Genomic DNA, 13,438 nt, shown 5'->3' with positions numbered 1-13,438 from the left:
TCAATCTTAGATTCCTTTTTACTTCTTTCTTAAAATTTCTTTCTGTTGTTTATTTCTTGCATTTCTTCTCCTTACTAAATATTTATTCAACTGTACTCTTCCTTGGGTACTTTGTAACTTAATTTTTTTTTTTTTTTTTTTTTGCGGTATGCGGGCCTCTCACTGTTGTGGCCTCTCCCGTTGCGGAGCACAGGCTCCGGATGCGCAGGCTCAGCGGCCATGGCTCACGGGCCCAGCCGCTCCGCGGCATATGGGATCCTCCCGGACCGGGGCACGAACCCGTATCCCCTGCATCGGCAGGCGGACCCTCAACCACCGCGCCACCAGGGAGGCCCTGTAACTTAATTTTTATGTTTGATATGATTTTGTCTTTTTCCTGAGTTTAATCATCCCTTGTTTCATCTTTCTGTTGAACATATTTTTTCACATCCTAACATGCTGATTAAGAAGATTTAATTCAGTTTAAAGTGCTGTGTTACAGTTTTCTTCTGATTTGTTGTTGGTTTATGGGAAGAATTTTTCTCAGCTGAAATGTGTAGATTTGCTTTTTAAAAAATTTCTTACAGTAGCTTTTTATGGAATTGGTTTGAATCTTTTTATTTATTGGCATTTAATTGACAGGGTTCCTAATTCAAAAGCACTCTTCTGTCAATTTAATGATGTGATGTTTCTTCAATGGGTGATGTGACTACTGGTCATGGTGGAGTGGAGAAGAGGTTGTTTTTCTTTTCATTTTGTAGGATCCTGAATTTTACCCCTTTATTTTCTTCTTTTTCTTCACCACCCAGGAATGCTGAAAACTGTGTAATATTTAGTTTTGTCTACATTCTTTGTTGACTTGATGGTTTGGATCAGGAGGATACCATTATCCTCCAGACCCAAAGTCTATAGACTTTCTGAAATTATTATTTCAGTGGTAGCAAGGAAGAATTATATTAATATTAATTAATTAATTCTATAACTGGTCAACTCCTTTTTCATCTTAGTTATTTTACGTGGTCTTTTCCCTGTCTTTTATTGTCTAATTCATTCTGTATGAGTACTTAGAAGACGTGCACTCATGGTTATTTATTGGTTGTTTAAGAATTTACATGCTAGCTAGTATGCAGTTGCAGTCTCAACTGTAATATAGTTGTAGGGAGATGGTATTTGAATCTGGCCCCACCACTTAACTGGTTTGTTACATTTAACAATGTACATCACCTCTCTGGACCCACCATGTAGAAATGAGGTTGAGAAGAACTTTTACCTACTAGAATTATGATTGAATGAGATCAAGATTGTAAAGCTATTAAAACATTTAAGTGAAAATCTGTTGTTTCAAATACTTGACATGCTCTAAAAGCCTGTGCTTGAAGGTGAATGGTGAAACCTATTGGTAACATCCTTGTTTTCCAGGTTGCCGGAGGAGCCAATATGAGTCAGATTTCAGAAGCACTGAGCCGATACAAGAATAGGTCATGTTTTATGAAGGAAGCCCTCTACAGGCTCTTCACAGAGACATTTTCAATGCAAGTAGCCATGCCTGCTATTTTAAAGGTAACTGCACATCAGAAATGTAGTTTTTATTATTATTATTTGGTTCAATTAAAGTTGTTCATCAAACACAATGAATATGGTTAACTTATATGCCTTATTCTATTGTGAGTCAAAGTGCCCTCACAGATAGAGGAGAATGGTGTTAGGTTTAAACTGCTAGAACATCTCTTTTTTTGAGCATCTGAATCAATTTGAATCATTCAAATTTTTGAATTTGGTCTGAGCAGGGGATTCTAGAAGCATTGCACTATTTTGTCTAAAGCAGGACTTGATCTTTAAACATGAATTCACTTTGCCTAAACATTGTGTTATTTGTTTAATCTTTAAAATCTAAGATATGGTTTTCTGAAAGAAAACAACAACAGTATCCACAATAAGAACAGAACAAAATAACAATAATTGAAGGTAACCAAGTCTACGATTTAAAGTTATTTTGTGAATAAAGTAAAATTACCAGTATCGACCGGGCCAACTTTGCTTTGGATAACGGAAGAAGGAATTTATTTTAAATGTAATTGGAAGTTTTAAGTGGTTTGGGAAGGAAAACTACAATTATTTAAAATTAAATGTAACATAAAAATGAAGAGTCTTAAGGTGACCTTGTTTTTTTTTTTTTTTTTTGCGGTATGCGGGCCTCTCACTGTTGTGGCCTCTCCCTTTGCAGAGCACAGGCTCCAGACGCGCAGGCCCAGCGGCCACGGCTCACGGGCCCAGCCGCTCTGCGGCATGTGGGATCCCCCCAGACCGGGGCACGAACCCGCGTCCCCTGCATTGGCAGGCGGACTCTCAACCACTGCGCCACCAAGGAAGCCCCGGTCACCTTGTTTTTATCATTTGTAATTTTTTGTAGTTCCATAAAACTAGGGCTATTTCTGTACCATGGGAGATTAGATTTATTCATAACTTTAAACTGTGGATCTTTGTTTCCCATCTGTAAGGAGGAGGTTGAATTAGACGTTCTAAAAGTCCTTTTCATATCTAAGACTGTGTGATTTTTGATTTTGAAAATCATGTTTGTTTTACTTCATACATGTTTATATTGTCGATGATGGCAATCCAGTGAAATCCTAAGAGCAGTTTAGCAATATAGAAAAAAGACATTTTCCATAGGAAAAGTGTATCCCAGGTCTGAGTTCATATAGGTGTCAAAGTAAGGGGCTCTGGTCTCTTTAACAGTTCATAAAATCATGGTTCATGCGTGTATCAGCAGACTGGTCTCTGAGGTAGGTAAGGATAATTATCCCTATTCGATAGACAAAGCAGACCACATTGTCCCTGAATGTTAGAGCAGGTATGGTCTAAGCTTAGTATAACACCTTCATTTTACATTTGTTTCTAGGTCTTATGCAGTCTCTCTTCTAGTTGCCTTTCTAATGTTAGGGTTTTGTTGTTGTTTGTGGCTGCATTGCATGGCTTGTGGGATCCCAGATCCCCGACCAGGGATTGAACCCGGTCACAGCAGTGAAAGCACCAAATCCTAACCACTGGCCCACCAGGGAACTCCCTAATATTAGGTTTTACCACTTTTCAGATTATTTCAAATTCAGATTTCTTCCCCTTCTCTTGGTGGATTCGTCCCATCTTTTTGTCCACTTTATGTTTTTTCTTATCACATTTCCCTTCCCTAGTAATTCCTCTCCATTCCACCCCTACCTCCATCTCCTATCCAGATCCCATCTGAAACCCTGCCTAAATGCGTTCTCTGAATGAAGCCTTTGACTTCCATACCAGAAATGATTGTTCCCTGCATAACCACCTTAGGTAGCACTTTATTTACACCTCTTTTTTGGTGCTTTTTTTCAGCTTCATGTTTTGACCTCCCTTACAATGTTATTTGTTAACATACCTTATTTCTTTCATAAGGCTTTATGCTCAGGAGTAGGGTATAAGTGATTGATGTTGTGTCCCCTGTAGTGCTTATCATAATGTCTTGGGTGGATTGAGGCTCAGTAAATGACTGTGAAGTCACAGATGACAAAACAGGGGTCCAGAGAAAGGAAGTGAGTTACCTAAAGTCACACAGCTAGTTAATGGCTACATTTGGATTGAAAGGTATTGCTGGTGTCTTAAAAAATAAATGGCGAGGAAGGGGAAAATCTGTTACTTTTTGTCCCAATGAGCAAATATTTTTGACAACTAACACAAAAATAAGACTGTGTAAAGAATGCTAATGTTGTCACATGCCACTAAAAACAAGTTCGTCTTCAGCTTGTGGCTATAGGAATGAGGAATCATCCATTGGATTTGCCAGTGCAGTTCACAGCCAGTGCTTGTGCCCTCAACTTAACACGCCAGGACCTAGCCAGGGGGATGCCTGTTCGTCTGTTGTCAGAGGTTACCTGTCTACTTTTCAAGGCTCTGAAAAATTTCCCCTATTACCAGCAGGTAATTTGGTTTGAATATTTGACTGCTTCTTACTTGAGGACAAATATATGAAAAGTATTTCTTATTTAGTTCTGATTTTTCATCCTGAGAGAGAGAGAAGGAGGGAGGAAGGGAGGGAGAGAGAGAAATAGGTAAGGAATTCATGTTTGTTATAGAAAAAATAAGAAATATAAATAAGTAATAGGGTTTAAAATTTTTAAATTGATCAGAAACCAGTTACCCAGAAACATCTACTATTAACACTTTAGCACATCCTATAGGCTTAACATCATGTGTGAAATTAAACTGAATTGAATCATAGACCTAAATATAAAAGCTAAATTAAAGGTCTAAATAATATAAAAGCTAAAACCATAAAACTTCTAGAAGAAAACGTGATGTCAGAGTAGGCAAAGTTTTCTTAGGATACAAAAAGCATATGTCATAAAAGAAAAATAATAAATTGGAATTCATCAAAATTAGAAGCTTCTGCTCAAACGCACACAGACATTAAAAAATGAAAAGGTAATCCAGGGCTGGGGAAAATGTTCATTTTATGTATATGACAGAGGACTTTTATCCAGTATGTGAAGAACTGTTTGGCTTGTAACACAAGACAAACAAACCAATTTTTTAAGAAGGGAAAAGATTTGAAACAGATACTTCACCAAAGAAGATAGGCAGATGGTAAATGAGCACATGAAAAGATGCTCAGTATCTTTAGCCATCAGGGAAATGCAAATTAAAAGCACATTTGGATACCACTGCACACCTAGATACCACTACACACCCTCTACATTGATTGAAATAAAAAAACTGACAATACCAAGTGTTGACAAGAGTGTAGAGAAACTGAAATTCTCATATATTGATGTTAAGAAGGTAAAATGATAAAACCACCAGTTCGACAGTCTGGTAATTTCTTTGAAAGTTAGACATGAAAGTCCTCTTTCACGCTACATAGTCATTTTACTCCTAGAGAAATGAAATCATATAACCATATAACGACTTATACACAAATGCTCATAATATCTTTATTCATAATCCCCCCCAAACTGAAAATTTAATGTCCAGCGGCAGGTGAGTAGATAAAACAAAATTGTGATATATTCATATAAGAAAATACTACTTGGTGATACAAAAGAATGAAGTACTGATACATATACAACATGGATGAATCTCAGAAACGTTATATGCTGAGCAAGATAAGCCAGATGCAAAAGAGTAGATACTGTATGATTTTACTTATGTAAAATCTTAGTAAAGGCTAATCTGTAATGACAGTATAATTTTCTGGGACTGGAATTTGCAGGGTTGGGATTGAGTGGAAGGGGGCACAGTGGAACTCTTTGGGGTGATGGAAATATTTTTTATGTTGCTTGTGGTGGTGGTGGGTGGTATTAGCTACACATCTTTGTAAATTAGTCAAATCTAATTGAAGTATGTACTTAAAATGGGAATCGATTTATTAAAAATACAACAAGGAAGGTGGTCTTTCCTTGTTTAAAAAAAAATCTGTATTTCCACTCTCTTGAAAAGTTGGATGATCCTTCTCAATTCAGTCTTAATTCCTGCATGGCAGTCATCAGTTGGAGCTGAGTAACAACTGCCCCTATAGAAGGGTATGAATTCTCCAGTTTGCCATAATTCCTACCACTGCCCTATTGTTTCGTACTCTGCTTTCTTCACTTGTTTATGTTACTGCCTAGTTCCTGCTGGCATTTCAGGTTTGCTATCCCTGCCTCATACACTGCTGTCATGGCAGTGCATGTCTCTGGCCTACTCATGGCCTTTCAAAGAGATGTTATATTTTTCTATTCCTAAAGCTTTCCTAGAAGCCCTTTTCTCTTTCTTTCCTATCTTTAAAGGCATAGTTCAATCCCTACCAATCATAGGTAGAAAGTAGAAGCTGTATCACAGAATCAGTTATGAGATCTGGTAAGGACATTTATCATTCAGTAGATGGGCCAGAATTCCGGTAATTGATTTGGACTGACACACAGTCAGGCAACTCTCCACATAGATCCTTCTAGGGTTCAGGGAGAAGGGAGACTGCCTCTTTGCCAAAAAAGGGAAAGATTGTTCTTTAGGCAAAGGTGAATGTTACAGAGTTTAATAGTAAGATTAAATGAAGAACTTGGAGAGGACCAGGTACACAACAAGCTCTCAATAAGAAAAGCTTATTAGTAGCAGCTTCCAAATGTTTAATTAGAACCTTTATTTAGAATGAGTATACATTTGCTCAGAATTACTTTTCTTTATTCCGTTAAGTTACAGAAGAATTGCCTTCTCTCCTTAACCAATGCCAGGATTCTTGTGGATGTTCCATTTGACAGGCAAGTATAAAATTGGATTGTCTGATTTTGGGGTGTTGACCAGTGTGACTCTGAGCATTGTTGGCTTTTGGTTATTAGCCTAGCAAGGGTCTGATTAAGGCTGGGATAAAGTGTTGGGGGAGAATGTTCTGTTGAGATTTTTCCACAGAGGTGTTCAGAAGTACTATACTTGCAAGTGTTGTCTCCCAAAGTGTGATTCCAGTTTAGGGCAGTGGGTGGTAAGAACATGGGCTCCAGAGAGTAAAGCATCGAATCAAGTTCTCGCCCTTTCATTATCTTTGTGCGTAAGTTTCCTCATTTGTAAAATAGTGACTCTTACGAGGATTAGATATGATGTTTGTGAGGTACTTAGCACAGTGCCTAGCATAAGAGTGCAGGCTGTTCTAAATATTAACCATTCTTTTTGTTATTATTTTATTGATAATGCTTTTTTTTTTTTTTTTTTTTTTTTTGCGGTATGCGGGCCTCTCACTGTTGTGGCCTCTCCCATTGCGGAGCACAGGCTCCGGACGCGCAGGCTCAGCGGCCATGGCTCACGGGCCCAGCCGCTCCGCGGCATGTGGGATCTTCCCAGACCGGGGCACGAACCCGCATCCCCTGCATCGGCAGGCGGACTCTCAACCACTGCGCCACGAGGGAAGCCCGATAATGCTTTTTTTAAAAAGAAACAAACACAAAACATCATTGTAGACTCCAGAGGGGTTCCTCTTGAGGCCATTGTAATCTCTCAGATTCATGAGTTCCAAAACATTAATAATAGTTGCCATTAATAATAGTTGCTGCCAACAGGAAAATTAGCCACAGTCTGATATGAACAGAGCCCATGATTTATGCATGCAAGGTTGTAGGCTAAGCCATTGTCAAATCTAATTAAAGTGTGTACTTAACATGAGAGTTGACTTTTAAAAGTACAGTAGGGAAGGTGGTCTTCCTCATTAAAAAAAGAAACGAATCTGTATTTTCACTTTCTTTTGACAAGTTGGAAGCTCTTTTTCAACTAGTCTTCATTCCTGTATAGCAATCATCTGTTGGAGCTGAGTAAAAGCCGTGAATAAAGGGCCATGAATTTTGTCTAGCTAAGTGATTTGTTTGCTGTGGCATTTTAGCACTGTCTGCAATTCAGATTATAAATTACTACCTCTTGGGAACTTATTTCCTTTTTCAGACCCATCATAGTTGGAACTGAGTGCCAAAAATAAGTCTTTTTTAGGTCTGTCAGTCTTTGAATCTTGTGCATTTTGCTCACGTTCTTTTTTTTTCGCCATGCCCCGTGGCTTGTGGGATCTTAGTTCCTGACAAGGGATCGAACCTGGGCCCTTGGCAGTGAAAATGCATAGTCCTAACCACTGGACTGCTGTGGAATTCCCACTCACATTCATTTTTGCATGCTCTCCTTTTCCTCTTCTGATTTTCTCTTCTTTTTGCCAAATGCTCTTTGCTTTCATAGCTGAGGCTTTATAAGTCCAAGACTATTTTTGTTAAACAAGATTTGTTGGGGAGGCTAACTGATTTCTTCACTTCTCATGTACAGTTTCACAAACTTTATTGTGAGAAAAATACTGTTTTTTAGGTTCGATGCTGCCAAATTTGTTATGAGATGGCTCTGTAAGCATGAAAACCCCAAGATGCAAACAATGGCAGTGAGCATAACCTCTATTCTAGCCCTGCAGGTATGTGATCGCTAAATGCAAAATTTCTCTCTCCCTAGTCTTGGTGGAGCTTTGATGGAGGTCTAACATTTCACTTTCGGCTTTTTGTTTGTTTATAGCTCTCACCTGATCAAACTGCACAACTTAAAGAAGAGCTCTTCATGGCAGTTAAGGTAGGTTAATTGTCACTTTTATAACTTTTTTTTTCAATAAAAGTAATTTGTGAACATAGTTTAAAAAATTAAATCATTTTAAAAAGCTTATAAAATGAACAATCTGTAAGACCTGCTACCCAGAAGAAACTATTCTGTACTCATATAGCTATTTCTTCTCCATATCTCTAAATAAAATGCTTATAATTGCGGTTTCAGTCTGTCATACAGAGTGAAGTAAGTCAGAAAGAGAAAAACAAATATCGTATATTAAAGCATGTATGTGGAATCTAGAAAAATGGTACAGATGGACCTATTTCCAGGGCAGGAATAGAGACTCAGACATAGAGAACAGATAATGTGGACATGAGGGGACGGGGAGAGTAGGAAGAATTGGGTGATTAGGATTGACATAAATACACTACCATGTGTAAAATAGATAGCTAGTGGGAACCTGCTTTATAGCACAGGGAGCTGTCAGCTTGGTGTTCTGTGATGACCTAGATGGGTGGGATGGCCGGGGCCGGGCGTGGGAGGGAGGTCCAAGAGGGAGGGGATATATGTATACATATAGCTGATTCACTTCGTTATACAGCAGAAACTAACAAAATTGTAAAGCAACTATATTCCAATTAAAAAAAAAGAAAAAAGATTTATCAGTTTTAGATGTTATATCGTGATTCTGCTGGTATGGTAAATAAGAATTTGGCTCTCCTACATATATCTCTACAAATTACCTCCTTTCCCAACCCCCAATAAATTTATATTACAGGTTTTAATAAATCAGTATCTACATTATGATTATGCTAACATTGATCATGAAAAAATGTACATCATTGTTTTATTTTGCACTTCTCTTATTCTGAGGTGAGGCTTGAGCCATTTTTTTTTTTTTGGAAGAGTCATTTATAATTTCTGTGAATTGTCTGTTCATGGCCTTTAGTTTTTCTTTAGGGTTGCTGGCTTTTTTCTAATTTATAGGATTCCTTTATGTTTATAAGATGCATGTAATTTTTCCCCAGTTGGCTGTTAGTCTGTTTTTACTTTATTTATGGCATGATTTGGTATGCAATAATTAAAAAAAATTTTTATATTGTTGAATTTATTCTTTTTTTTTAAAGGAGAAATTTTTGTCATTGGGTTTTTTTTTTGTTTTGTTTTGTTTTTTTTTTTGGTACGCGGGCCTCTCACTGTTGTGGCCTCTCCGTTGCGGAGCACAGGTTCTGGACGCGCAGACTCAGTGGCCATGGCTCAGGGGCCCAGCCGCTCTGCGGCATGTGGGATCTTCCCGGACCGGGGCACGAACCTGTGTCCCCTGCATCAGCAGGCGGACTCTCAACCACTGCGCCACCAGGGAAGCCCCTGTCATTGGGTTTTTTAAAAATATTTATTTATTTATTTATGTATTTTGGCTACAAAGTGTCTTAGTTGCGGCACGCTGGATCTTTGTGTGGCACGTGGACTTCTTAGTTGTGACGTGCATGCAGGATCTAGTTCCCTGAACCAGGGATCGAACCCAGGCCCTCTGCACTGGGAGCGTGGAGTCTTAGCCACCGGACCACCAGGAAAGTCCCCAGATGCTGGCTTTAGATTGGAGCAGAAAGGAAGGTAGAGTACACTGATGCAAGGGCAAGCAGGTTGTTAGATTTTGTTAGGAAGAATAGCTATGGTTCCCAGTGAAAACTTAGATGAATTGATCAAATGAGAGGAACAAGAAGATGGCAGTTAAAGTTTGGGGAGTGAGAATTATGAAATAGTAGTCTTTGGAGTGAATTCATTGAGAAATATAGTAGGATTGCCAGTACAGTTGAATGCCCTTTTGAAATTTTGAGGCAGATATTAAGAGTGAGACTCGAGCACAGTCTTTTTCCATATTCAGATTTTGGAGGTGGGGCATGAAGTAGGGTTTAACTAAGGTAGGAGTTTTGCCAAGATGATGTGGTGGAAGAACACTGAAGTTACTGGGAATGCTAACAGTAATAGATAGAGGTAGAGAGAGAGAGATATTGATATGGAGAACAAGTACTTAAAGTAACGCGGAGGGAAGTGTAGCCCTGTAGTTCTTGGAGAAACCATTTTAGGTAGTGGTACCAAAAGTTCCGGCTTTAACGTGGATGGATCTAGAGACTGTCATACAGAGTGAAGTAAGTCAGAAAGAGAAAAACAAATATCGTATATTAACGCATATATGTGGAACCTAGAAAAATGGCACAGATGAACCGGTTTGCAGGTCAGAAATTGAGACACAGATGTAGAGAACAAACGTAGGGACAGCAGGCGGGGAGAGTGGCGGGGGGTGGGGGTGGGGGTGTGATGAATTGGGTGATTGGGATTGACATGTATACACTGACGTGTATAAAATGGGTGACAATAAGAACCTGCTGTATAAAAAAATAAATAAAATAAAATTCAAAAATTAAAAAAGTTCAGGCTTTAGATTAAAACAAACTAGGTTCAGCCACTAACTAGCCATAGCCCTTAGGTAATTTACTTATCTCCTCTGCGCCTCAGATTCTTTATCTGAAAAACTGGCATTGGACATGGGAGTAATATTTTGCAGTTATTTTGAGTATTATTAAGATAAAATGTGTAAAGCATCTAACCATGGGCCTGATCACAGCTGTCATTGCTTTCCAGGTCAGCCTCACTTTCTGCTCCCTCCCTTGCTGCCACTCACACCATTGGCTGTCTAGGTGATTGCTACCAGCGTGGTGTGCACTCATATTCTTCTTTTGGCTCTAACAGCTTTATTTTTGTGAATTCTCTTGATATGTTCTCTCCTGATGGGGTAAAATATTTGAGATGGTCTCATTCCTCCTGAAAACAGACATAATCTGGTTTGTTTAGCGTTGTTATATTTTATGTATCTTTTCATTAGCTGGTTAAGTGGAAATGGCTGTCTTTTTCCTTTCACATGTCAGTCTAGTATGTTTGAAAGAAACCATGAATACTGGCTTAACTTTTGTCTAGAAAAATTCTGATTTGAAATGGTATATTGGAATCTCTGTTAAATAAGTCAGTGGTTTCTTCAAGCTATTAGGACATATTATACTACAAATTAGTGTTATCCTGTAGCCATACTAACCTGCTCAGTGGTGTAGAACAGCAAAGTTTTTTTTTTGCCTGGAGTATCTGCCCCCCTCCCCTTTTTATGTCCTCATTCCATGCTTAACTGCCTTGTCCTTTTTTTCTTTTGGTCTCTTTTACATATTACCTTTGTATGGAGTCTTCCCTCTCCCACCTTTTCTAAAGAAAGTTCTTAGGCTTTTATGTGTTTCCTTCAGAGTGTTTACCAAAACTAAAAATTATTTTATTTAGTTGAGATAAACTTTTTTTTATCTGTCACTCTTATCTGAATATGTGCCTGACTTCCAAAAGGTGTTGACTAAACATTGTCAATATGTGAATAATGGAATAGCTGATATGTACTTGATTATGAGGTTTATTAACAAGCACCAAGAACTAGATTAAGTGCTTGATAAACTTTAATATTTTTTCCTCACAAAAACCCTAAAAAATAGGTGTAAGTCATTTTATAGAGAGTAAGTGGGTCACAAAGCTATTAAGTGGTAGAACTTGGGTTTAGAACCAAGGTTTGATTCTAAAGCTTTTCTTAACCATTTCTTTCCTTATACTGGAATTGAGTCAGTCACTAGGGCATCTTACTCCCTGTCTTTTTGTTTTTTAGGAACTTCTAGCAATAGTAAAACAAAAGACTACTGAGAATTTAGATGATGTCACCTTCTTGTTTACTTTGAAAGCACTTTGGAATCTTACAGATGAATCTCCAGCTGCCTGCAAGCACGTTATTGAAAATCAAGGATTGGCAATCTTCATCCAAGTCTTGGAGGTGGGAAGACAGGATTGAGTTTATATGTAAAGTCCTTTTAAAAAATATTTATTTATTTATTTATTTATTTATTTATTTATTTTGGCTGCTCCTGGTCTTAGTTGCGGCATGAGGGCTTCTTAGTTGTGGCATGCAGACTCTTAGTTGTGACACGCATGCGGAATCTAGTTCCCCGACCAGGGATTGAACCTGGGCCCCCTGCACTGGGAGTGCGGAGTCTCACCCACTGGACCACCAGGGAAGTCCCTGTAAAGTTCTTTTCTTCATGATAAAACCTGTATATTCTTTTCACAGACTTTTTCAGAGTCAACAATACAAAGAAAAGTACTTGGTCTTTTGGTAAGGTGAATTGTTTTGAGTTAATTCTAATTACTTAAAAAAATAGAAAGCTCACACTCATGTAGTACCTACTATGTGCTAGGCACTTTTGTAAGCAGTTTATATGCATTAACTCATTTAATCTTCACACTATCCCTATAAAGTAAATACCATTATATATGAGTCATCTATTGCTGTAAACAAACTACAGCTTAAAACAGCATCCATTTTATTCACTTATGAATCTGTGGGTCAAGAGTTTGAACTCAGCCCAGATGTACAGTTCTTCTGCTGGTCTCTGTGGAGTTACTCATGTCGCTGCAGTCATCTGGTGGCTCAGCTAGGCCTAGATGCTCTAGGATGGCCTGACTCTCAACTCTGACCGTTGGTGCAGGTTGTTAGCTGGGCCTTGTGTCTCCATGAGCTTCTTCACTTGGCAGTTTCTGGGCAGCAATAGAAGGCAAGTGCACTGTACAAGTGCTTCTTAAACCTCTGCTTATATCAGATTTTCTAATGTCTCACAGGTCAAAGTAGGTTATGAGACCCGGGGTATTTTCCAGCAACCACTTTGCCACTTGTTTGACACCAACTGGGTGTCCTACAGTTCGATTCAGTTCAATTCTGCCACTAGCTATCCAGAGTTAGCATCAGATCCCACAAGTTAAAAAGCTCAGTCTCACAAGTCTGCCTCCACTTTAGTTGCCAACTGTTAAGCCCAGGCCACCCCTACTTCTGACTGACTGACTTTAAATTGGGGGTTTCCACGACCCCCTCCTTAGGTCGATAATTTGCTAGAATGGCTCACAGAACTGAGGAAGGCACTTTATTTGCTATTTTCAGTTTATTACAGGATACAACTCAGAAATAGTCAAATAGAAGAGATATGTAGGACAAGGAAGGAGGGATGTGTGCAGAGCTTCCATGCCCTCTCTGGATACACCACCTTCCCAGCACCTTGATGTGTTCACCAACCCAGAAATTCTCCAAACCCCATTATTTAGGGGTATTTATGTGGGGGTGGGGGGGGTCTCATCACACAGGCATGATTGATTATTAATTCAATCTTTAGCCTCTCTCCTCTCACTCTGAAGTTGGGGGCATGGGGTTGAAAGTTCCAGGCTTCTAATCAAGGTTTGGTTTTTCTGGCATCCAGCCCCCATCCAGAAGCTATCTAGGTGCCTGCCAAGAGTCACCTCATTAGAACAAAGATGCTCCAATCACTCCAGAAAT

The 13,438-nt window shown here is 38.8% G+C and overlaps 1 protein-coding gene across 1 annotated transcript in view; it reads left to right on the top strand.

Annotated features, from left to right (window-relative positions):
• The window catches only part of ZYG11B (zyg-11 family member B, cell cycle regulator), a gene marked incomplete at its 5' end in the record, with an annotated part of 147,674 nt that overhangs the window by 118,948 nt on the left and 15,288 nt on the right, over positions 1-13,438 (top strand). The window contains 7 exons of the mRNA XM_081223092.1: positions 1,399-1,539; positions 3,748-3,924; positions 6,175-6,239; positions 7,810-7,909; positions 8,008-8,061; positions 11,729-11,890; positions 12,185-12,229. Coding sequence (XP_081079218.1) covers positions 1,399-1,539; positions 3,748-3,924; positions 6,175-6,239; positions 7,810-7,909; positions 8,008-8,061; positions 11,729-11,890; positions 12,185-12,229 — 744 coding nt within the window. The remainder of the gene's footprint in view (positions 1-1,398; positions 1,540-3,747; positions 3,925-6,174; positions 6,240-7,809; positions 7,910-8,007; positions 8,062-11,728; positions 11,891-12,184; positions 12,230-13,438) is intronic.

The sequence above is a fragment of the Mesoplodon bidens genome, assembly GCF_964165515.1.
Source record: "Mesoplodon bidens genome assembly, chromosome: 2".
NCBI lineage: Eukaryota > Metazoa > Chordata > Mammalia > Artiodactyla > Ziphiidae > Mesoplodon > Mesoplodon bidens.
Note: the sequence above shows the minus strand (reverse complement) of the source record. Positions and strands in the feature narration are given on the sequence as shown.